Raw genomic sequence first — 25,437 nt, forward strand, 5'->3', positions numbered from 1 at the left:
CCTTAAATTTTAAGAAAACATTTAACAGGAATGCATCACAATTTTCTAGCATCCAGATTTACCGCTTAGATCACCTCCTATCACATAAAGGCACGTCATTACAAGATGATGTTTCCTGCATCCCTGGCAAACAAAGCAGCCCTTCAGACATTCAGAGCAGAACTTACCGCATCTATCTCATTCAAAACCTTCCACTGCTCATAAGGCACTCCCAGAGCTTCAGCCGTCTGAATTGTCCTTTTCATCTGACTGGTCCAAACCTTCAGATCCTTGATGTTTTGCTCATTAATAAACTGTGCCAAGCTCTTGGCAAACTGAAAGAAAAGCCATGAGATGGATGAGGGCTCAGAAGCAACGTACCGTGTCAAATTGGAAGCCGCAAGCTTTAGACTCTGCAAACTCATTATAACTTTGCCACATGGCACTGTCAAAGCTTTTGCTAAAAGCACGCTCTGTTAAGCCAAGGGGAATGCTGGAGGGAAGGAGAGGAGTAAAAGGAAGACGTGTATTCTGCCATTCCCACTTTTATCTTTAGGAATTTTCCCTTCCCCTTTAAGCTGTGAGCTTTACAGCTGAGCCAACAAGGTAGGATTTTACAGAGCTACAACTGAAATGAAAGCCTTCCTGACAAGTGCTTTGTGCCCGAGGATAAGCAGACATTTCAATCGAAAACAGACAGAAGAGCTTCTACCAACCCACAGCACACAAAATGCATCCATTCAGTTCCCATTACCAACACACACAGCTAAGAGATCATTTAAGATGTTAAAAGGGTGTAGAGGCAGGAAGCTGTAATAATGCAGCACAAACTACACACAGATGGAAATACAACCCAAAGCCACGCTTATTCTGGAGGGACTGACTTACTTCTTTCCCCCTGACAGACAGTCCAGGGTCGCCTCCTATTCTCCCTTTCAGATTGAGTTCACTTTCTCCATGTCGACAGAGGTAGATTGACCGAGGAGTCACATGGATATTCATGAGGTAGTAGACAATTCGGCTCTGGATGTGATCCATTACTCTGTTCACAAGGTAACTCCTTCCAACATCCATTATTTTAATGTAAGAAAGATCCCTTTTATGAGCAAACGACAACAAAAAATAAAATAAGACCCCACATGGTTTCTAGTGGAATGAAACAAAGGGGCAATAAGCCACAGCAACGGACAAACCCTCAATTACCCCTGGAAGAACCATTAGTACTGCAGGGCAATCCTCAAATGGTGACAGAAACAAAGTGCTCATCCAGAAGCACAAGATGAATTCTGCTCCCCCTGCACCACAGAGGTTATAATTTCAGATTTCACTCCTCCTTTCCCATCTCAGAGTAGTGCCCTTAAAGGACAATACAAGCCTAACAAACTGAAAATAGCCACCATAATTAAACAAGACAATTTATACTAAAGCCACATGGAGGTGATGAGAAGCAGGTACCATCGCCTCATCTTCAGCTGCGTCCCATCACTGCTGTTCCACATGGGTACAACCACTGTGTCCATCACAGATATTTCACACATGAGCTGACCTGACTGCATCAGCTTTACATTGTTCACACTCAATTACATCAAAATGGAGCTCAGCCTTCTTTATAGCCCTGATCCTGAAACAAACCAGGAGCCCTGATAGGAGTGCAGCTCAGAATGAAATCCTGGCTCCTTCTCACTTGATTCACCCATAACTTACTTTCAGGTACTGAAAGTTAATGAAAAACAATTGAGTGCTTTGGCAAGAAAGCAGATGATGGAGGTAAGAGAGTTCCTCATAGCCCTACGTGTACAGGATTACTTGCAAGGGTAAATAAATTTAGAAGTCACATTTTGAAGACTGATGTGATAAAAACAGATCCCCACCACATCAACAAATTAATTTCTGTTTACAGATCAGTCAGCTCTCCCTATCTGTTAAAAAAACAAAAACTAAAGAAAGACAAACAACACCAATAACAAAAATCACCACGGCTCATCTGGAACGATTTAGAAAGTGCTGGCTCTGTCCCAGAAGAATCGCACCATTCTCCAAGTAGGAACAATCAGGCAGAGCACAGTCCCAGAACAAACTCGTAAGGCAGTTATCCCTCACGCAAGCTTCCAGGCTGCACCTCAACTGTCTCTAGTTTACCAGCAGAAACAGAGCTCAAGCTATGAAAGCCATGGCCAGAAAGCCTTCAGCCCCAACATGGGATCACCCATCCCCTAATGAAACAGCTTAATATAACCCAGCTGTGATCACAGCTTTACTGCATCACTCACTTGTCAAGATTTTCATCCAGAGTCTCATAGGAGTTCTTGTAGCACTCAATTCTTTTCATGAAGTCTTCTGTTGCTTCATCATTACTACAATCAACATAGTCAGGACTACCCAGCTTCACTTGCTGCTCAAAACAAAAACGAGAGCAGTGCATGGGGTTACCTCCTCTTCTTAGGGTAAGTTTAAACAAACGGGGGCAGGGGGAACACAACACAAAAGCTCCTTTTCTGGCACTCATTGCTCTACATGTATTCTAATTAAGAGCTAATTTTTAAAGAATTTAACTTCTGAGTTAATGTGTAGATGAGAAAATAAAGGCAAACTGTTCCATTAACAGCAACTAATGGTTTTCACTATTGGAAGTTCTCATAACGTGCCTCTATAAATAGTGGATATTCTACAATCTCGTGATTTCAAGAGGTTAAAGCCAACCTTCCTGTACTCACCACAATGTTTGCAGCAATGACCTCTGGATCGACGCACACTGACTCAACAAAAAACGTCTTCAATCCCAACAGGAAGCCATGTGGACAGAAAGAAGGAAGAGAGCAGCTGAATCAAGATGCCTCTGGACACCAACACGCACAGTCAGCAGTCTGAGCACCTCCATGCTAACCCTTTCCTAACAAAGCTGCCTTACGCTTCCTTTCATTCACTCAAGCACCCTGTTTCTTCAGACCTACTCAGCAGAAACTGCTGGCTGGCTGTTCCCTGAAGCATTGGGCTTTACTCTGCCTTCCAGAGCAACATGGAACAATTTTGGAATGAAAAAAAATTAGGATGAAAGAGTGAGAAATAAATGAGGAGAAAGCAAGTTCAGCCACACAAAAATTAACCAATGCTTCTGAAAGAACAAAGTCAGAACATTTCAAGTAATGGAGCAGCTTCACTCACAAAGTTTGTGTTTAGCTGTCTTAAGGGAGATGCAAAGTTGGAGCAAAGCAACCCCGGACAGAAGGCAGAAAGCCACTGAAAGCCTTTGGTTTACACAGAACTACACACATTTCTTTAATGCTTCTGCAGGGAAAATCTGACCTGCACTAAGAACTGCAGTTTAAATAGTTCTTGCTAACAAAACACTGAGAATTACACATCCAGGATGATGTAAGCAAAGCATCACAGTAGCTCCTAACACCACCAACATTAAGGACGAGGAAAATGAAGTTGGGGTGACTTTGCATCACACACAATGCTCAGGGACACAAAACACACCACTGACTACACATCTAGCAAACAACACTGCTTGTCTGGTACACCTGTTAACTCAGCACACACAAGGCAAAGGGAGCAAAAAGGCACTGCCCTGCTCGGCCAGCCATTAGCTCAGAGCTCTTCTGCTTTTGACTCACCTTGTAGCCATTTTCTTCACCAAATTTGTAAATGGTTTCTCTGCGTTCCCGAGTTGTGTTTGTAGCATCAAAAACCTAGAAACAGTTACAGAAAAAGAGAGAAGAATTAACAAGGCACTATAGCCTGTGTCAGGGACAATAAGAACAATTAAAAAGAGGGTTTGAAGTCTCTCAGAGTGAAGGAAAGCAATGAAAACACTTTTCTTTCCTCCAATCCACTGCCTTTAAGTCAAGACACCGATATGCCCAGAAAATAAAGTAACCCAAACAATCACGAAAAGAAACTCAGCATCTGATTCAAGGCTGTGCTCAGTCTGACCCGAGGAGATCCCAAATGATGCGTTACATCTCCATGGAATACACTGAAAGCCATCCCTGGATCTGCAGTCTGTGGTCAGACAGTAAGACACAGACACAAGACAGAATCTCCCAGCTGGTATCAGCATTACTTTTGTACCATCTCTGCAGTACAGGCACATGATGCTGAAAATACAAGGGTAAAACTATCAGCAGAACATCTGCAAGACCACTAAGTCTCACCTGTTAATGGTAAGGAAATATGTTGCCTTTTTTCCTGGACAAACACCTTTAGCTCTGAGCATAACAGCATTTCACCGCCCCACAATGTAAAGGTAACCTGCAACCTGCATTTTGCATTCTGTCACCACAAACTCAGATATACCACGAGGTACCTTGAGTTCTTCTGGCTGTCTTCAGAGATTGCTCCCCTACCAATAACACAACTGCCAAACAGCATCCAGGCCACTTTCTGCTCAATACATCTTTACTTGAAACACCAGCAAATTGAAACACAGAACAAAAACAAGTGCAGCCAGAAAAAAAAAAAGACACATTTAGCAGTGTGTGACATAGTGTGGAGAAGGGAAACGGTTCTTTCATTATAATCCCATCCCCTGTAAGTCCTTCATATCACAGACGTGATCGCTCAGTGTGTAACCACCACCCTGCACTGAAGCGCTCCTTTCACTACAGCAGCAGAGCAGGTTTAACACACAGTCATCACAGAAGGAAATCTGATAAGCAAAGAGATACCGGAATAACTCACTGCACACTGCGCAGGGGACAGACCCTGCTTTGGAGAGAAACAGTTCAAGAATCCATCTTCAGCAAGAAACTTACAGCCACGTGCCCGTTCTCTTCGCTGAGGTACTGCCGGACATCGTTCAGCGCCGCTAAGGCACACTGCCTTAAAAACAAAGAGAAGGAATCACAAGCACCAGTCAAAGTCATCTTATGAATGCACTTCTGCCCTGTGATCAAAGTGTCCTGGAAACGTCAGCTCAGCTCTTAAAACATGTTCTGCCCATCAGTCACACTGAGAAATATGGAACAAAAATCAGGGCAACGTGAAAGAGGTGGACCAGGCTACAGTGAGCATAGATGGCTGCGGTCACCTGCCTAAAGGGACGCAATGCTCGGGGCCACCAACGGGACCAACACACAGCAGCTTCCTCATCTGATTCTCAAGAAGAGAGAGAAATAAATCAACCGTAGCCATTTGTCTCATGCCCTGCCCTCTCCAGACTTGGTGATTCCACGATTTGGCAATAACCTCTTTCCTCTCTTTTTACCTATTGTGTGTGTCAAAAAAATCTGTCAGAAAGAGAGTGAAACAAAGCCAGCACCTAGCGGAGAAAACAGAAACCCACTGCAAGCAGCAACACAACGTGGGCTGTGCTGCAGACCATCAAGGACATAAACACCACAGAACTGTGACACCAACATCCGCACTTGTGTGATCTGGACAAGGACAAACTCATTCACAACTCCCCAATTTCCCCAGTGCTGCTGTTATTTCTGAAGTTCATGATGATTTCCAACACGTAATTAATGCTGTGCAGCAGCATTAGCACTGTGTACTATTTACTTGTGCACAGAACAAAGCCCTATTTATTTCCAAGAACTACAATCTTTTTGAAGTGCCAACATAAGAATCTGCCCATTTCAACAGCTCTTCTATGCATCTGTGCTCTATTTTGATTCCCAGAGCTAAATGCACTCTCTCCCAGATTACATTCTGCATGCACAGCTTTATCTTATAGCGCTTCAACCCTGACAGTATTTCCACATTAGCACAGTTAACAGATGTCAGCTACTGAGATTCATCGTCAGACCTTCACTAAATAAATATGAACTCACTGCTGACAAAGCAGATCAGCTCACAGTCCATTTCACGTTCTGTTCCCCACCACTTAGTCTAACAGGTGACACGGAGGCACACGAAAGGTTTTGTTCTACCTCTAAGCAAAAGGCAGGGGCTTGCAAGGCTAATGCACTGCTCAGCTACACTTTGGTCCCCAGCAGTCTGGAGGCTTTTATGCAAGTCGTTCTCCTTCAGCAGTAAGCAGTCCTCAAATGCTGCTGGAGTGGAAGGGGAGGGGGAAGAGAACAAGGACAAGCAAAGGGGAGCCACAAAAGAAAGTTCAGACATTCCTGTTGCTTGAGCCAAAGCCATTAAGAACAAAACACACTGTATTTTAAGCAGTCTGAACCAATGCTATTTCCACTCCTCGAGAACTGCTTTTCTTTGTCATTTCATGCCGTAGTCTCTTAAATGCATAAAAAAAATAAACCATGATGAAAACTGAAAAATCATCCTATTGGATATTCTGTAACAGCGGCAGCTCCTCTCGCTCTGACTTTCTCCCCACCTGCCATTTCTTCCACAGGTCTCTACACTGAAGAGCACAGATTTCCATGCAATAGGGGAGTCCCATGTGCTTTGTATGAGCACAGATGTTCACACCTGGCTCACCTTGCGCTGCACAGCATTAGAACAGCAAAGCACGGCACTCACTGAGGCACTATGCTGATAAAGCACATGGAGCACACAAGTGGTGAGCAAGAACTGAACCTCAGGGAGAGAATATGTGTGTGTGACTCCTTGAACGGACAACAACAAACATGCAGGCAAAAAAATGATGATGTGCAAACCCGAAAGAAAAGGAACTACGTGGGGTGTTTTTCCTTTATGGTCCTCACAAAAGCTTTCTATGAATCAGGCAGCAGAAAGGTCACGTCCAGTAGCTGGTATTTTACAAAAGGGAAAATAAGAAGAATATTCTCCTTTGGTTTTGAGTGGAAATTTGCAGGAATATCTGTATAAACAACAGCCACCCAAAGGACAAAGGAGAATCACATGCAAGTATTCATCTACTCTGTATTTTGATGCTTCAGCTGAAGCAACTAAAAAAAATAATATCCCAAATGTTAAGTATCCTAAATAAATCGCCCTTCCATCTCTTCCTTGTCTGTTTGTTACATCTGTTATATCTGTCTTCCTCAGTGTATAAAAATGAAGCTTAAAGCAGTCTCCAAGAGCAAATCACACACAGTGCCATTTTAATGCAGCCAAACACACTCAAAACTTACTTCCTGATTTTCAACCCTTCTTCATTGTCAGGCAGGAAGAATTCAAAAGATTTATACTTCTTCACCAGGTCTCGACGGTATTGGCCAACATTGAATTCTGCAGAGAAGAAAACAGCATCAGTGGGAGCCAACAGAAATGTGGGATAACAAGGATCAGTGTTAGGACAGCTTTGAAACCAAACTGCCAGCAAGCACAAAATAATTCAGCACATATCAAGGTGACACACCAGACATCATTTCTGATGGGTTTTATTGTCTATCTGTTTAAGAACTCTGCTCCTTAAGGATCACTATACCCCATTTCACAGGATCCCCTGCTCTTTTTATCTCACTACAATCTGCTAACAGTGGTCATCTAAAGCTACTCCTTATCTGAGCAAAGGTCTGTGTGTGCCTATGTGTCTCAGTATCAGATGTGGGATTAGGGCAAGGCAGCCCTGTTCTGTCACACAGCCGCCAGTGACACTGTACCCTCATTAACTTCATTCAACAGCTCTTGCAGTGGGTCTCTGAAGTGCAATTAATGTTTAACTTATTTTCTGACCTAAAGGTTTTCTCGGCTGAACTGTAAAGTGCTTTTGTTTAACATTAGATCAAACAAGTGTTCTGTTTGAGAAGCTGTCAGGGCATCAGTATTTGGCAAACTTGATTTCTACACAGAGGAGAATAACAGACATCACTACTGGGATGAAATAAAGAACAAGAAAGACATGGGATGGAAGATCTTGACCTGCAGTTTTCCTAACAGATGCCCACACGTTGCTGGTCGGATGGCAGGGCACGGAGGGCAAAGAAATAAACATCATTTATTCCCTTCCAAAGTTTAAGCTTTGTTTGAATTCCACAGCACTGATATACGACATGGATGACAGAACAAACCAGGTCGTTCTGTCACAGGTTTAATCAACACTGGCCACACTTTCTCTTGTAGCCAGTAACTCCTTATAAGAAAACCAGGAGATGCAAGTTCAGACAGTCAGCACTGCCACAGCCATATACAACAACAACAACACAGCACTTGGTATCCAATAACAGCCACTGCAAGAATGTGATGCACAGCGAAGGCAAAAGCACCATGCAGTGCCACAGCGCTCATCCTTATCACCAGCATCACCTCGGGGTAAAGGTTTAACAGCGTCACTGCAATCACAGCCTGCACACAGCCAGAACTATTGCACACAGCTTGCCAAAGGGCAGCAACCAAAAATCACGCTGAAAGACAGCTCTGTTCAGGCAGATACCTGACCTGGATTCCTGCACTGGGCCCAGACAAAAGCCCTGTGCAGCTTTAAGCATTTCCAGTTCTTAATGATGAAGGGTTTTGAAAGGAACAAAAGAAAGAAACCAAAACCAATGGCTTAAATGATTCAAACAGCATGAATGATTCAAATATTCAAACAGCAAAACCCATGGCTATTTACCTTCACCTTCTGGTCTTAAATTCCCCATCGGGCTTAAAGTCCATTATGTGAAAAGCCACCATTTGTCTTTTCTCTGCTTTACATAAACTAACAGTTTTAACCATCTGCCTCAGAGGATAAGGATGCTGACTGTATTAAGTACATGCTAATTTCAAGGCATTAAGAGCCATAGGATAACAGATGTTAGGAACACAGTTACCAGGTATCACTTACTGAGTCCAAACTGGAAGCAGGAGGCAGCGCGCCATCCAGTCCTGCAGGGACGTATCTTAAATTGATCTCAGCTGCAGTAAAACTGCATCACTGATGACACCAACAACCACAAAGGTTGTCTAAGTCCCAGATCATCCCTTCCAACAAAGACAAAGCAGAAGCAGCAGCCCCCAATGGAAGCCCAGATCCCAATGTTGTGTTGTGTACTTCTGTAAAATCAGGCAGCAGCACGGTAACTATTGCTTGTTAAGCACAGACACAAGCATCTGACGTGCTGCTTACAGCTGCACACGGAACTCTCCCTGAACCTGAAGCAGAGCAGCATTTCTTGTCTTACTGCATTCAGGATAAATTCAACCAACCACGAGTCAGATGTGGGCAGCAGTTCATCATCCAGAACTACATTTCTGCTTTGCAAAGTTCACACAGCTGACTGCTCAGCACCGTGCCATACACACAACACGTCTATTGAACATGTGTGTGTGTATACATCTAACGTGCATTTAAATCAGTTTGGATATAGACTCTGTACATACACATCTTTAGACCTCTATCCAATGGCAGCCTAATGGACAAAGCTCCAGCCCCTAAGAACTGGATACTGCACGTCAGAAGGGTGCACAGCTGTGACAAGATACAACTTACTACAAGCCATCCTAATTCTGCAGACTCCCACACTCAAAATCCTATGACCTCATCCACAACGGCTCAATTAAACAAAACACATTAGATAACTTTCTAAGAGTTTAAGAAGGCATTAACTCCAAAACTATGTCCTACAATCCAGCAGCAATTTAAACACAGCTCTTCAGCTGGACCTCTCAGGATGACTCAGAAATGCACCTCTGAACAGCCAACAGTCTCTACTTCATCACATTCTCCTGTGTTTAACGTTATTTAAATGATTAACCAGCCATAACTGTAAAGCTCCATTTCTGCTCAGAACACTAAAACATGCCGTCATCTTCTACACACACACAGAGAAAGCAAGGAGAGATTGCTGCTCGGAACCTCAGATGGATTTAGGTCTTGTTCACTCATCGATCTGGGCCTACAGGATCCCACAGGTGCCCAGGAATGAAACAGCACACGGTACTGGCAGAACCAGCCTAAGCCTCTCCTCCCAAACACACGTATGAACTCCTTCAGAGTGATAACAAGAGGCCAGTTCTGCTCCATGGGGTCAAAGACAGAGCTGCAATCCATTCCACAAATACAATTAAACAACGTTGTACATAAATTACACACTGCACAAAGTTCACAAAGGAAACGGAGGAGGCAGAACTTTAACCCAGAAGTGCTGACTGCTGCCCCGCTCACAAAGGTGCTTTTCCTTTTGATGCCCAGTGCAGAGAAAGGGAGAAAATAAAGCAGCTTAAGAACCTAAGTGTTAAGGGTAAGGGCAAAGTTGATTTGGCCACTTGTTATAACATGGAAGTAAATGAACAGCCACCAGAATACAATCAACAAACAGCAGAACAGGACACAGAAGCTGTGTGTGCCACTGCTGCAAGGATAAACAGACACAATAACAAAGCAGGAGTCCAAGCAGCCAACAGTCAGACCAGGCAATAAAAGCATTGGGAATTAGGCTGATACGACACCGAACCTCAGCCCTGCAAACAAAATTAAGGCCATCATCACCTTTTGTCGGCACTCCAATCCAATTCAAATAGCGCGTCAGCTTCTTTGAGATGTAGGTTTTTCCTCTTGCTGGCAGACCCACCATGACAATGAGCGTAGGGCAGTTGGTCATACATACTGAAAGAGAAAACGACACGGGTTATTCACCACTATATTTCCCCAAAACAAAGGCTCACGTGGCAGTGGAAAACAACAACTCCGTGTGCTCTCCCAGGCAGTGACCATTCAAGCAGCTCATGCACAACGTCCCCCTCTTGCAGGGGGTTTCCTTAGCAGCACAGTGACTGACATTCACAGGCTGAGTGGCATTTTAGAGGGGCAGGATGGTGGCAGTGCTGGACACGTGAGCTGTGTTCGGGCAGAAGATGAGAAACCTGTGTATTTGCATCCATGTTCCAAGACACACAAAAACAACAGCAGCAAGAAGGTCACTGGTGTCTGACAGCCCTGTCCACCTCAGCCCAGTGCTCACATTGAAAGGAAGCAGCAAGGTGTGCACCATTTTTGAGTCCCTCAGACCACATCTCAGTGCTGCTCAAGCTTTCCTTGGTTCTGAGCAAAGCGAGAAGCACGACAGGTACAGCTGAACACGTTTTGGTGCCACGGGGTGCTCCCACTTTCCCTTTAAATACTATTAATGACAGCCCCATTTCAATGCCCTTGGTTGGCTGACAGGAGGCACGGAGCACAAGTATTCCAGGTAACTCAGCACAATAACCCAATGCACAGACATGGGATGGGCAAACTGCCCCAAATCAGAGGCAGAGTTTTTAATTAGGAAAATAAAAACACCATCCAAAGCTGGAGGAATTGACAGCTGCAGACTGAACACCTTGAGGCATTCCTTTCAAACCACACGTCTTTTGAACGCTCCGACGGTACAGAACTATGGATACCTTGCATGAATCTATCACTGATACAAGGAACTGCCTAAAAGGAAAGAAGACAGTAAAGACATTAAGGTTCACAGGTCCCCCATCCCACATGCCAAAGGGAATTAACTCGCACATCATAATCCACACACATCACTTTCCTCAGTCCCCTGATAGCAGAAGCAGTTTGTTCCAAACACTGAAAACTTAAAAATAAAGCAAGTTTTCCCCATGGTATTTGGGCTGTTGCTCTGCCAGTGAGATGCTGCCAGCACTGCAGGTGGTTAGGACTGCCCAGCAAATGGCAGCACTTGAAGTGTCAGTGTCTCAGGACTTACGCATCCCTCTGAAGAAATCCCAGAGCCACAGCATGGCCTGGGTTGCAAAGGCCCACAGTGCTCATCCAGCTCCAACCCCCTGCTGTGTGCAGGGTCACCAACCAGCAGCCCGGGCTGCCCAGAGCCACATCCAGCCTGGCCTTGAATGCCTGCAGGGAAACGTCTGACACCAGGATGTGAACTGATTCACAAAAGCACAAACCCAACCAAACAGAAAAGGCACCACACTGGCAGCTTTTAACTTCTGAAGGGAAAAAAAAAGCCTCTTGAGTTCAACCCTTTTCCAGTGGCACAAAACCCTCCTTCCCTTTGTACAGCAACTCACCACCATCTGCCCCATGCAAACAGAGCTCACAGCAGAAAGCAGTGATGGAGGTGCAAGCTGCATGGATGCACCTTGTATCTCTCACACTGAGAAAAAAAGTACACAGAAAGCAGCACTCCATGAAGGACAGTGGCCCAACAACAGCACCTTAAAACTAGAGACAGCACATTAAGACCAAGTACCACAATCTGAGCAAAGTCATTATCCCAGTTAAAAAATAAATCAATTAAATGCATACAAGAGGGCAGGATGCACCTCAGGGTAAAATCACAGCTGCCCACCACTCCGATGTACAACACTTAAGGAAAAGAGAAACTGCGTGCTCATTTCTTGCCTCTTCTTAAGACTGTGTTGTGAAATAAGGCACGATGCAGAAGAAGGTTTTGAAACTTCAATGGGACGCTGCCCAGAATTTCATCAGCCTCCCAAACCCACAGCTTACGAAATCAGTGGGGAGGTGATTGTTTAGCAGTTCAGCTGCTGCCTGCTGGATTATCCATGGCCCTTTTGCACCGAGAATGAGACTTCTTCTCATCACTCATCCCAACTCTTCAGGTCAACATGTATGGAGAAAAGGACTTCGGTATGAAGCTGCTGCAGTCAGCCATCGAGTTCACTGAAAGATCCCCAATGTTTCAATGCAGCTCAACTCAAAGGCTGCACCCTGAAACTGCTGCACTGCTCAGAGGCTCACACACAACCATATTCAGCTGTATGTCAACACAACCAGCCTTTCAAACCACATCAGCCCCACACGTTTCCCCACACCTCCTTCCCAAGCTGACTATTACTAGTTCATTTTTTCCTTCTGATCAATAATGACAGTCACTCCTCTCTGCATCTCGCAAGGCAAAGTTCCCCATCTGGGTGCTCTCCATCCCCCCACTTGTGCCTGAAGAAGTCCATTATCTTCCATTTGTTTCTCCTCTCTTTTCCAGTTTCCAGCACCACTTTGGCAGGAGAGATTCCTTATTTGTCCTCTGGCCTCGTGCCACCTCTTGCTGCAGGCCAACATTTGCTTCCTACAGCTTCGATGCTGCCAGTGCTGGCCCATCGTACATCCCAACCCTCAGCTTCAGCCATGTGTTGTCCTCACCTCATTCATGTTTTCTATCTTCAGCTCCTAGAGCTGGGACTACAGATACGTAAAGCAGCGCCAGCTCTTATGAAAGGCAGCCTGTATTTGATAGTCCTTTTTCCTTTCTCTTTCCCATTATTCACTCTGCTGTTCGAACAGCAAATAAAACTCATGAGAATGACCGAATTCGAGCTCTGGGGAAACAAAAGCTGCAAACTGCAGCTGGGGGGAATGATCCTTAAACCACAGGAAGCTCAGCTTATCTGCTGCTCCATAAACATCCTCTGCAACTGTAGCATATTCTGCTACTTGTTTATACAGTCTGTGCTCGTAGCCCACTCATCAACCTTGTCACAACCCAACACCTGATGCTCAGACCACAAAAGTTAAAGGGCAGCTATCAGTAAGAATGAACACCTCCAGCACCTCCAATATGACTTGGGTTGGTCCCTCGGAGCAGTTTTCCCTCTGCTTGCCTGGTGTCACCAGTAACAGCGCAGTCTGCTGGGCACCCTACATGCACTGAGAACTCCATGCTCCTCAAAGACACAAAGAACCAGCACTTCCAAGCTGTGACAGCCACAAGGCAGACACCCCTCGCCAGGTTTCTCTACCCTCTTTAAGCCTGAGACCATTCCCTGGTCCTATCGGCACGGATCCTGCAGATCCCATCCCCCTTCCCGCAGCTCCACTGGGGATCCCCCTCGTTGCCAATGACCCGTCAGTTCCCGGCCGTCCATCCCCGCATTGTCCTGCCAGCACCGGGACGGTCCCTCGGCCCCTTTGTTGGCATCCCCGGCTCCGCGTTACGAGCAGGACCCGCAGCGCCGCTTTGTCCGCATTGGGCTCTGCGGGGCGGCACGGCGGGTTGTGCATGACAAGCAGCAGCCCGGCACAAAGCCGCTTTGTCCGCAGCGCTGCGCAGCTCGGGGGGGGCACGGGGACGCCCCTCGCTCCGTGTTCCTTCAGCACAAACACGCGTTCTCAAGGCGAAGCGGAGCGCTCCAAACCGACCCCAGCAATACGGGCCCGGTCCGCCCGCATCATCATCCCGCACCATCATCCCGCATCATCCCGCATCATCCCGCTCACCGCCGCGCTGCGCGCTGTGCCCGGCCGGCAGCCCGTTGTCGTACGGCTCCCACGTCTTCTGCAGCGGGTTCTGCGTCAGCTCCCGGGCCGGAGACGCAGCCGCCGCCATCCTCGGCAGCTCCTGGATCCGCCCCTCCGTCCTCCTCCCGTCCTCCCTCCGCCCCGCGAGGCGCGGCCGGGCCCGGCTGTGAGCGGCACCGCCCCTCCTGGAGCCGCACGGATCGAATCACAGCATCCTCCGGGCCGGGCGGGCCGATGGAGGCCGTATAGCTGTAAGGCCGTATAGCTGTAAGGCCGCCCAGCTCTAAGGCCGCCCGGCCCAACTCCCCGCAGCGAACCGGGGCTGCGCAGCTCGGTCGGTCCGGTCCAGCCTCGCACTGAACATCGCCGTCACTGGGCAGCAACCGTCACTAGGCAACACGTGCCACACAAGCCCAATAACCGCGGCTCGGTACGGCCCAATAAGGACAGCAGCCAACATCTGCACAGTCATCATCACCTCCCGTCCTAACACAGCCCTGAGAAGCAGGGCTGGTTTCTGCAGGTGAGCAGCTGGAGCCGGCTTTGTTTGCTGCACTGAGACCACAAATGAGCCTTTACTCGTGGGGGGGTTACACAAAGCTGCTGCTCTCAGGGCCGTGCTGAGCTGACAGCTCACCTGCAAAAAGCACTTTGTGCAGAGGGAAAATGCCACGGGGAAAGTCAGCCCTGGCAATGGGCTGCTATTGCTGCTGCTTTCTACCTGTAACCAACCAATATCATCTCGTACAGCAGCAGCTCTGCAGTACCTCCACTTTACTCTCGTGGTCTCATTTCCCTGTTAAAGACGTCACCTTATAGTCTGACAGCCCATAAAACACCCACAAAACACCCAGCATCTCCAGCTCCTGCCTTCCCCCCTTCCCTCTGGCAGCAGCAGCTCCCGCATGGGATGAGCAAAGAAGACTTTCCAGTCCTCCGGGTGCCCACACCCTGACTACACCGAGTTCAGCAGACACAGGTCATGAGAAACCAGCTCACAAAGCCTGTCTGCAGTGCAGAACTTTGGCTGCTTGAGATGCTGTTTGTAAAGTGATTAAAGGCTGCTCAGACAGCCAGAGGTCACGGCGCTGGGTTCACAGCAACAGGGTATTTACAGAGCGGCTGCTCTGAGCCAAGCCCTGCAGATGGGCACACACAGCGCTGCGGCTCAGCACGCTCAGAGCTGCAAGTGCTGTGACAACATCCTGTTCCCAATCACAGCAAAACAGGCAGCAGCTTATTCTGAGCAGTTCCCGAAACACAGAGCACACAGCAGAACCTCCAAGATAAAAAGCCACTAAGACACAAGTTTACATTTCCAGGCCCCACTTATCACCCGTGTTTAAACAAGAGGTTTGCACTGTCAGCTCTGCTTCTCGAGAAACCAGGGCCACAAAAACGACCCGAGTGATGGAGCACCTCGCTGTGAGGGCAGGCGGGGAGCTGGGCTGTGCAGGTGGAGGAGAGAAGGCTGAGGGGAGAGCTGAGAGCCTGTCAGCATCTAAAGGGGCTGTAAGAAAGAAGGGGACGGAGCCTGTGGTGACAGAGCAAGGGGAAATAATGGTCTCAAGATTAAAGAAGGTGGATTTAGGTTGGAGAAGTTTTTTCCTGTGCGGATGGCGAGGCGCTGCAACAGGCTGCGGGGGGCGCCCCATCCCTGGACGGGGACAGACCCCCCCCACAAGGACGGCTCCCGGTGTGGCCGCCAGGGGGCGCCCTAACACCGCCCGGCGCCCCATAAGCAGCGCCCAGCCGGCCGCGCCCCCCAGCGCCCCCCGGGGAATGGCCCGAAACGCGGCCGGCAGCAGCACATGGCCCCGACCCACCCCAGCCCCTGCCAAAATTAACTCACGGGCTTTTGCCGTTCAGAAACCGCCGCGAAGCAGCGAAGCCTCCCGGAGCGCCGCAGTGAAACGCTTCGGAGCCCCCAGGCAGCACTGAGGGTTACACAAAGCGACTGAGGTTTTTTCTTCCTTTAACCAACTGTTCAAAGAATACCAAAAACACCCCCCGCAGTTCCTGTGTTAGTGAGGAGAGGCCCACACGGGCTCAGGAGAACAAAACCTCCTCATAGCTTTGCAGACAGCAAACACTAACAATACTTCATCACTAACCAAACGCTTCCATTCCTCTGGAGCATTTTCTTTCCATGGTGTCCCGAGGGACATTTCCCTGCTCTATCAGTTGTTCACTCTGCACTTTGAGGACACGGGCAGCATCCAGCTCCCACACACACAGTAACAGCAGAGGGCTCCATCCAGGTGTTCTCCATTGCAACCAGAGGAGCAGGTAGGAATCCATGCAAATTGCCCCATCTTTAAACAGGGATCCTCATTTCTATGTATTGCAGTGGTGAGAGGAGCAACACCAGCCCGTACTTCCCCTCTGGGAAGCTGTGTGGATGCTCCTGCATTCTACAGCTGACAAAAGCCCTCAGCACAACACAAGCTTATTGGAAAGCAATGCAAGGAGCCCCAGCAGAGCACAGAACCTGCAAAGATCAGCAGCTCAGATACGGTTTCAGTAAGGCAGACACGCACCAGCACGGTCCCCAGGCCCACACATCCCTGCTGTCCACACCAGGCTCCATTGCAGGCTGAGCAACGACCTGCTGTGCTCCAGCCACAACGTCTGTATGAAGCACACAGGGCGATGCCTACCCCAGCTATAATGGGGTTTTATTTCAATTAGAAAATGAAGTCACATCTACCTTTAGCAGCCTTGCAGTGGTCCTCCATTGGCCGTCAATGCAGCTGGAAGGAGAATTTAGAGGATCACTGAGTAATTCAGCTAAATGACCCGAGGACAGCCAGCAGCAGCTATCTAATATACAAGGCCGTTGCAACACTGCGAGCCAATTAGGAGAGGTGGTGACCAACCACACAGCAATGCTTCACCTTCTGTTCACCAGCAACAACGCTCCAACATTTCATTGGATTTTGGGTGGAATGGGAGCGAATTCTCCCGCACCTCTTCCAAGCAATAGTGCTGATTTCCTTCTGACCCAGCAGGTGCTGCAGCGCTATTCCGAGGTGAAAAGCTGCAGTTTGAGGCTAAATGGCAGCATCCAACTTGTACCCACGCTACACTGCAACTCTGATGAGCAAAACCAGCATGGAGCAGTCGGGACGCCTGGCCCACACAATAACATCCCCTGTGACATCAGCAGCTCTGCAGGGAACTGACCGTCCCATCCCTGGGGAATTCCCGTATTCCTGGAGTTCGGATCAAGCCCAGCAGGTTTTTGTTTCTGTGGAAGAGATGCCTGCAATGAGCCGCGTAGGGATGTTGTCAGCTCTGAGCCAACTCACCCTGCTCGGAAGGGAACCAGGAAGGCGGCTCCCTTCCTTCTGGGCTGGTCCTGAGCTCCTGGATGATGACAAAGGCATTTGGGAACCGGCGTCCTGCAGAAGGATCCTTCATAGCTGAAAGAACCACACACAGCTTCCCACAGAGAACAGGGAGAATCCCCTCACACACACAGTGAGCAGCCGGGCTGGAGAGCTGTGACATCAGCACAACACACACTGACAGGCACTGAGTCACACCTTCCTAGCTCAGTTTCTCAGGACCCACATCAACACCTGAACTGAACGTTTCCCATCTTCTCCACAACCAAAGGAGCCATCCTTTTTATTTTCCCATTCAGCTTAATATCAAACTGACCGGCAGTGAGAAATAGCCCACTAAGGCCCCCGAAATGTCAAGCATCCCACACTACGAGTTCAGCAGGTTCCCCAAACCAACTCCACAATCAGCAGCACCTGGTTCCAGACCAACCACAATCATGAGGACTCGTGTTCCAGCAGTTACTCCATTTCTTTTGAGAAGCAATAAGAGCATTCCTGACACCATTCACTCCAGATCCTATTTTGTATCCCTGTCTAAAGGGAAAAGGGTCCCATTCTCTCGAAGCAGAACTGCTGCATCGGAGATAAGCAAAGCTGAAGGAATCAGGACTGAAAAAAGAATCTGCCCACAACAACACACACCTACAGAAGTTATTTTTATGAAGCCTGTGTTATTCCTGGGCCTCCTGGCTACACAGTAACCTGCCAAAGACACTCAGGGTGAAAAAAGATGTCATCACGCTTCAGACAAGAACGAGCTACTGTTGGGAACAACAAGTCCTTTGGTGCTAATTGGGGAACAGGCTTAAGCAACACCCTAGATCCCATAGGGCAAAGCCAGAGAGATCCCTTAAGCTGAAACAAAGCAATATCCCTCAGCAGACATAAGGGGAAAATCCCCAAATGCAAATCTATTGAGAAGACAGTGCTATACAGTAAATGGGCAAGCAGACAAGCTCCGGTCTCTTCTAGCAGAGCTGAGAGCAGGGCAGGCCTGGCAGCACTCAGCCATCAGGAGCCCCAGCCACACCACTTGGTGGCAGAGAGCACTAATTCCCACACTAATTCACACTCATTATATTTTCTTTATCATCTGCTGAAACGTCATTATAGGTATTCATCCCACATACAAAACAATGACAAACCCCTTGCAGCACACTTCACGTCTGGCTTGATTCCAGCATGCTGATGTGTTCTGAAAGCCACCATGACCCAGCCACCAGGAAACAGGCACTTGCTACGTAAGGGTTTTTAGTGCAAGAATTGTATCGAGAATGTCTGGAATAGCTTCGTGCAGGACTCATGCGTTGTATGGTACGCACATCAACCTATCGAGCCATCTAAGATAACTGGGGCCAGATGTGTAACCAGCAGGAAGGTCTTGTCACTGGTGCAGGGATGGCATGAGAATCCCAGGCAACACACAGACATTCAGCTACAAGAATGTGAATATCATCAGCCTAAGGAAAAACGAAACAAATACACCTTTCATAGAATCAGAGAATGGTTTGGGTTGGAAGGGACCTCAGGAATCACGAAGCTCCAACACCCCACCACAGGCAGAGCCACCAACCTCCATATTTAATATGAGCCCAGGCTGCCCATCCAACCTGGCCTTCAACACCTGCAGGGATGGACAGGGCACCCACAGCCTCTATGGGCAGCAGTTCCAGCACCTCCCCACTCTCAGAGTAAAGAACGTTCCCCTGACATCCAACCCAAATCTTCCCTCCCTCAACTTAAAGCCATTTCCCCTTGTCCTGCTGTTATCTACCACTACAAAGAGCTGACTCCCGTCCTGTCTGCAGGCTCCCTCCAGGTCCTGGCAGGCTGCACTGAGGTCACCCCTCAACCTTCTCTTTTCCAGGCTAAACAAGCCCAGCTCCCCCAGCCTGTCATTGCAGGGGAGATGCTGCAGCCCCTGCTCACCTTCATGGCCTCCCCTGGGCCCCTCCAACAGCTCCCTGTTGAATAAGCAGATCTCTTTAGCTCATCCCTTTCTGCACTGTTACTCCATTCCTTGTTATCTTTATGCAAACCACTCTCACAAACATGGCCTTTCAGAGCAATCTTCGTGTTTTGATGTATATAAGCATGTCAGTTTCATTGCAAGATAAAGGGAAGATGGCATCCATTATTCATGTTTACTGCATGTAACCCAGTTTTAAGAACCCCTCCATAGCTCGCTGTATAACCAAGCACTTCCAGCTACGTGCAAACGGGGGCAGCTGCTTCCAGCAGCAGGAGCAAAATGCCATTAAAATCCATCGCATCTGCACAAGTCTCCCATTTGCACTCACGTGCCCAGAGGGAAACTGAACACAGCTCCCAGCACAGCAGCTCTGTGCACACAGCCGTTCCTACACGCGGTGCTGCCCGTGTCCGATGTTGTTACTACAGCAACAGCACGTACAGCGTTGCACAAGCGCTGCCCGGCGGTGCAGCGCACCCAGCGCCCCCTGCACTGCTCACCTGGAGGGGGGAAATGCTCCCATAGCACAACGCAGGTACAGGCCGGGCTCCCCCGGGGTGTTTCTCCTCGCACCTCTCAGAGGCAGCTCCAGGCTGAAAGGCTCATGAATTATTCCCACAGCTGCTGTCACACCGATATTTCAGCATCTATTTTGCATGCACACCCTTTGCATATCTATCCTTTATCCAGCGAGGGTGCCACGACAACTGTTTACAACAGCCAAACCCGTGCTGTAAGAGCTGCACAACAAGGGCAGCTGCCTTCTAAGAACTGCACTACTTAACCCTACCTTTAAAAGCAAGTGCTATCAGCTGCCTTCAGCTGTGGGATTTCCCAGGGCAGCCATTTTAAGGAGGAAAAAACAAGCAAACAAACAAAAACTAAACAGCTGAAAAGCCTTATTACACGTGTTAGGAATGAGAAATCACACGGTGAGCTGTGGAAGGAGAAATACACCGACACTGAGGAGTGTGCAGCACTTGTGTGGGATCTAAACACATGAAGCGAAACAAAGGAATGTCCTAAAGGCTTTGGGATGAAGCTCCTCATCAGATGGAAGAGCATTAAAGCCAAGAGATAAAGAGAGCTTAAGAAGCATCGTAAGGGGTTTGGGGGCTTCAAATATTGAGTTACTTCTGATGGAGGAATCAAAGAGAGAAACAGCAGCAGAAGGGCAGATGCTGGTCTGGATGGAGCAAAGCAACAAAGGTATAGAGTGCATCTGTGAGTCATCAGCACATAATAGAAGCTGCAGCCATGTGAATGCCTGAAATAGGGCACGGGAAAAAGAGCAAGGCAAGGTCACGTTGTGGGAGGAGGAGGAAACACGGGCTGGGGGTGGGAGAAGTGTCCTAAAAGCCAGAACAGGGAGATGTTCAAAGCAGCCGTGACTGGGCAGGGAGGAGACAGACAACAGGAGCGGGGTTCTCTGGAAATGCTGGTGCCATAAATACATCGACAGAGGCACGTCTGAGAGTACCTGAACTGAGGTGAGGTTGCACAGCTGAGGCTGCACGCTGCCCTGCTGCAAGGACAGGACCTGTCCCAGGGCTGAACACACACTGAGGGGATGAGACGTGAGGGTCCGGCAGAGCACAGCACACAGCACAGCTTACTGTATGGGGTGAGCAGGCTGTTAATGAAAGCCCACAGCAATGGAAGCACGAGCAAATGAGCTCAGGGGGAAACAGCTGGGCCTGCAGCCCTCTGCCCACACCCACAGACACACAGCTTCACTCAGGCCCCATAGGCAGCAGGTAGGAAGGTAACTGTTACGAATAACTCAGTCAGCGTGGAAAACTGACAGTGACACAAGGGAAAAGATCCCAGCAGTGTCAGTGACCCCGACTGCCCCTGGAAATGCTCTGAAGCTCAGTGAGAAGGGATTGTGCTCCTCCAGCACACACACAAAGTGACCAACGGCATAACTTACAGCAAAAATATACCTAATAAATCTCAGTTCAGCAAACTGCAGCACTGGCTGTAGGAGCAGGTAGCCTAAAACCTAGCAGGGAAGGTGAAACAGCACCGCATGGATTGAGATCCCTATCAGCAGCCAATCTGCCTTCAGAGCCTGCAGGGCACATCGCTCCTTCTTGGGATGATCTGCAGGTACAGCTGGAGGGCTTATCAGCTTCCTGAGACTAACAGAATCAACATGGAGATGAGGAAGCTTAATAAGGATAATAAAATTACAGCAGCCAAAATAATCTGATTGATGAAACACAGACAGGGCAAACGACACAAAGACTGCAAGTAAAATCTGTTGCAAAGGGAAAACAGTCACCAAATGACCGTTACCATTGTAACATCAGCAAAGAAACCTGTGTTTGCTTTTAAAAGCAAAACCCTTTAATTCTCCTTGTTTTCCATAAAAGAACTTTGGTTTTCTGCAGAGAAAGCAAAGCATAATGAACAGTGCCAGGAGGGAGAGAGCGACACTGCAGCACGTACAGCACATGGGAGGGGCTGCAGGAGAACATGTGAATACCCACCCAGAGAATTCACTGTTAACACAAGCTGAAGGCACACAGCACGTGGAGCAGCAGCAATAGCAACCAGACAGGATGGCAAGAGGCCACGAGCCCCTGGAGCCCCCCACACCTGTAACAGAAAACACACCAAGCTCTTCTCTTTGTTCTCATTCTGAAGGCAGCAGGTGGGTGTCACAGGGCTGCCATGCTGACAAACAGCGCTGCTACTGACTGACAGCACTGCTGGGACCTCCAGGGATGCACCATCACAATGGCAGCCTGACACCTAAACGTTGTTGTGGCGGCAGTAGCTGTCAGAAGCAATTTCAGCTGCATTAAAACAACTCAAATTTGTTGTGCTCCTTGATTGACTCATGTCAGAAGAGGGGCATGCAGCCATATGGAAGCCTTTAACTCTAAATAAATCCCCACAGATATTTTGTCCCTTGTATCACTTGATATAAACTACCCACTGGGGGCTGTGATCCAGCAGTGAGCATTTCTGGCTGTTTAAAGAAACCTTCCCATCTGCACAGCCACGTGCACTGAGCAGCAAACCAAGCGCCAGCAGCCCCGCACTGAGGCAGCCCAGGGGCACCACACACGTGCAGCCAGCTCTGCACCCCACCTTCTTAACAAAGCATTACTAAGGATCCCTTCTATCTGCCACATGAAGGAAAGCCATTTGCAATTACGGGATGCACTGCTGGCATTCAGGCCCCACCGCCACAGCTGCACATGGAGATGGCTCCCTCTGCACAACCAAAGCACAGCCCAGCCCTTACAAACAGCAACTTGAGGAGCAGCGGGTGACACCATTCCACATCCCCTCTTGGAGTGCCTAATAGGAACTGAATACAAACAGGAATCCACTTTGTCTTGGTCACCAAAGAGCCAGCAAGGAACACATTCAGAGCACTTCATTCTCTTTTACTCTCCTGTAGGATTTAATTACTTGCAGAATCAGAATCGTAGAATCATCAAGGTTGGAAAAGACCACTAAGATCGCCCAGTTCAACCATCAACCCAGCACCACCTCTTATGCTTTCAGAGACTGCAAGTCAAGCACTGTGGGTGCAGTGAAAGGCTGATGGACGATTACTGACCCAAAAGGGACACAAAAGGCTTTTGGGGAAAACCAGAGCAGACCCCAGGAACTTCCCGCATCTGGGGCTGCTGCTTCCTCTGCTGCATTGTCAGAGCTTTGCCCCTTTCTGTGCCACTTGCTTTGTGATTTCCCAAGCAGCCGCCCATCAGGGTACCAGGACAATGAGCCTCCGCTGCAGTTTGCTCATGAAAAGAAAAAAAAGCAACCTAACATACAGAGCGAGGTGGTGAGAGCAGCCCTCCAGGTCTTTTCCTCCAGAAGAAATCCTTGCTATGGCACTTCCCAGCGTTTAAAGCCTGCAGTTCCAACTTGCTGCCAAGACAAGGGGCCGTGGGCAGTAGGGTGAGAGCACAGTTTGAGCCCCAAGGGAACCACGTAATTCTGGGCAGCAATTTGGGACACAGCCGTCAGCAGCTGCACTGAGCACAGCTCTGATGAGAGGAGCAGGAGGAACAGTGACACAACCCGATGGAGCAAAATGCTGGCGCAACCAAGCCAGTCTTTTTTAAAACGAGACGGATGACACACAAAATAAACTGCTCAGAGCACTTCATCTGCACTCAGCAGCACCCACTGCTGGGCTGCGTTTACAAGGCCTGGCACTTCTTCCTAACAAAATGTCCTATTTCTCTCAACCCAGGCAGACCCTTCCATGACCTCAGCAAAGCTCTCAACAAAAACCCTCCCTGAAACACTCCCTGCGTCATGCCTTCATCCGGCATAGCTATCCCCACACAAATGGTCTCATTAGATGATGGCTAAAATCACCTGGGACCTTATGTAAATGGATGCTATTGCTTTTAATTGCAGCCATAATTATGGGAGTGCCTCGCAGCTGAGTAAGGCCGCACGGAGCCAACTTGATGGAACATTGAAATGCTGGACGCACACCAGGAGCCCACTGCCCACTGTTGCTCACCAGCTCTCCACAAAGCTATACGAAACCCAGTGACCTGAATGGGGTCACTCCCGGCTGTGCTCGGCTTCACCTCACGCCAGCTCGTCCGTATCTGGTATTGATAGAAGGGTTAATCCTAAACGAATGTTTCCAGAGTCCGCCTTTGTGTTTCCCCGTCCTGCCCCGGGGCTGCAGGTGAGGTGCCCGGCCCACCCCCAACCTTCACCATTCGCTTTTCCTGGAGAAGTGCGGGGGACCCCAACGCGCCCGAGGCTGTGCCCACCTTCGGACGTTTCACTGCCAACCCGCGCGGTGCTACGACGGTGCCAGATCCAAAATCACAACACGGCCCTCCGAGGAGCAGCCGGCCCAACCCCCGGCCCGAAATTGGAGCCCAGCGCCGGGATCGGGCAGGGAGCCGCAGCGGGGCCGGGGGGCTGCGTGCAGTCGTGGCGCTGCCATCGGGAGCTCGGAAGGACGAGCAGCAGGTCGGGGAGCGCCTTCCCCAGCGCTGGTCACCCAACAAAAAGCATCGCTGCCCGCAGAGCGCACACACACACACACCAAAACACACACACATACACACACACACACACACACACACCAAAACACACATACATATACACACATACACACACACCATCCCGCAGCTCCATCGCTCCCTGGCAGCCCGTTTCCCAAAAATAACCCTGGCAGCAACAACCGCCGCGCTCTGCTGTCCCCGCTGTGCTCTATCGCGTCCCCCCGCCGGCACGAGCCGCGACCCCCGCTCAGCCCGCAGCTCCCGTGGGCTCTTGCGGGGCTCCGGGAGGGGTCGGCGGTGCCTCGGCTCCCCCCTCGCCCGGCCCCATCGGCAGCTCCCGGCTCACCCCGCTCCGTACCTCGGCAGTGCCGACCCGGCGGACGCCGGCGGCCCCACATCGGCACCGCTGCTCGGCCCGGGCCCCGCGGAGCTGCCCGCGGCTCTACGCGGAGCGGGGGCGGGACCGGCCCCAGCCCCAGCCCCAGCCCCGGCCCCGGCCCCGGCCCAGCAGCCCCCGCCCGCCCGCCGCGCCCCGCGGTCCCGCTGCATTGAGGTGCGGGCAGCGCCCACGGCACGAAGCAGATCCCGCAAACAGCGCGGGGACGGGGGGAGAAACGGAGCCATTTTGCAGACCTGGGGCTGGAAACGGCCGGAGCGGCGGGTGGAGGGAGCGGAAGGAGAACGCGTGTATCGGCAGCGAGCCCTGCAACGAGCCGCGGCTGTCCCGGCGCTGCCCTCCTTCCCCCCCCCCCCACCGGTCTGTCCCGCTGCCCGGCCCCACCGGAGCTCCGTGCGCGGCTCGGGTCGGTGGCAGCACCGTAACCCTACTGGGTTACATCTGATGCTTTGAGCCTTTTGTTAACAAAGTGCAGCGTCTTAATCGTTAATCACTGACAGGAGCCGTCACATGGAAAGAAAGGGGTTATTTTCTAAGCACGGAGCATTACACGCTAATCTCTGCACGATGATGTTTCCTGCAATGAGGAAATCGCACGGCTGAGGTCGGTGCGGTGTCGGTGTCGGTATCGCTTCCTTGAGGTGCGTGCACAGGGCGCACCCAGGGCTGGGACCGGAGCCCTGCGTAGCCCTGGGCTGTGCTACAGGAAGCATTGGGCCGAA

The 25,437-nt window shown here is 49.6% G+C and overlaps 1 protein-coding gene across 8 annotated transcripts in view; it reads right to left on the minus strand.

The window, feature by feature from the left end:
* The window catches only part of LOC107319562 (6-phosphofructo-2-kinase/fructose-2,6-bisphosphatase 4), a 35,419-nt gene extending 10,293 nt beyond the window's left edge, over positions 1-25,126 (minus strand). For 2 of the 8 annotated variants that reach the window (XM_015874481.2, XM_015874482.2), the window contains exons 1-9: positions 13,973-14,341; positions 10,268-10,384; positions 6,990-7,086; positions 4,737-4,803; positions 3,597-3,671; positions 2,694-2,750; positions 2,250-2,371; positions 868-1,075; positions 168-314 (exon numbers count right to left, since the gene is read on the minus strand). In XM_015874481.2, coding sequence (XP_015729967.1) covers positions 168-314; positions 868-1,075; positions 2,250-2,371; positions 2,694-2,750; positions 3,597-3,671; positions 4,737-4,803; positions 6,990-7,086; positions 10,268-10,384; positions 13,973-14,081 — 999 coding nt within the window. In that variant the 5' untranslated portion in view covers positions 14,082-14,341. Of the gene's footprint in view, positions 1-167; positions 315-867; positions 1,076-2,249; positions 2,372-2,693; positions 2,751-3,596; positions 3,672-4,736; positions 4,804-6,989; positions 7,087-10,267; positions 10,385-11,163; positions 11,198-13,972; positions 14,342-24,676; positions 24,779-24,951 lie in introns of those variants that run through there. The other 6 variants (XM_015874484.2, XM_015874485.1, XM_032447279.1 and 3 more) reach the window with 6 other exon arrangements.
* Positions 25,127-25,437: the final 311 nt, after the last annotated feature.

Source organism: Coturnix japonica, chromosome 12, assembly GCF_001577835.2.
Source record: "Coturnix japonica isolate 7356 chromosome 12, Coturnix japonica 2.1, whole genome shotgun sequence".
In the NCBI taxonomy this organism is placed as follows: Eukaryota; Metazoa; Chordata; class Aves; order Galliformes; family Phasianidae; genus Coturnix; species Coturnix japonica.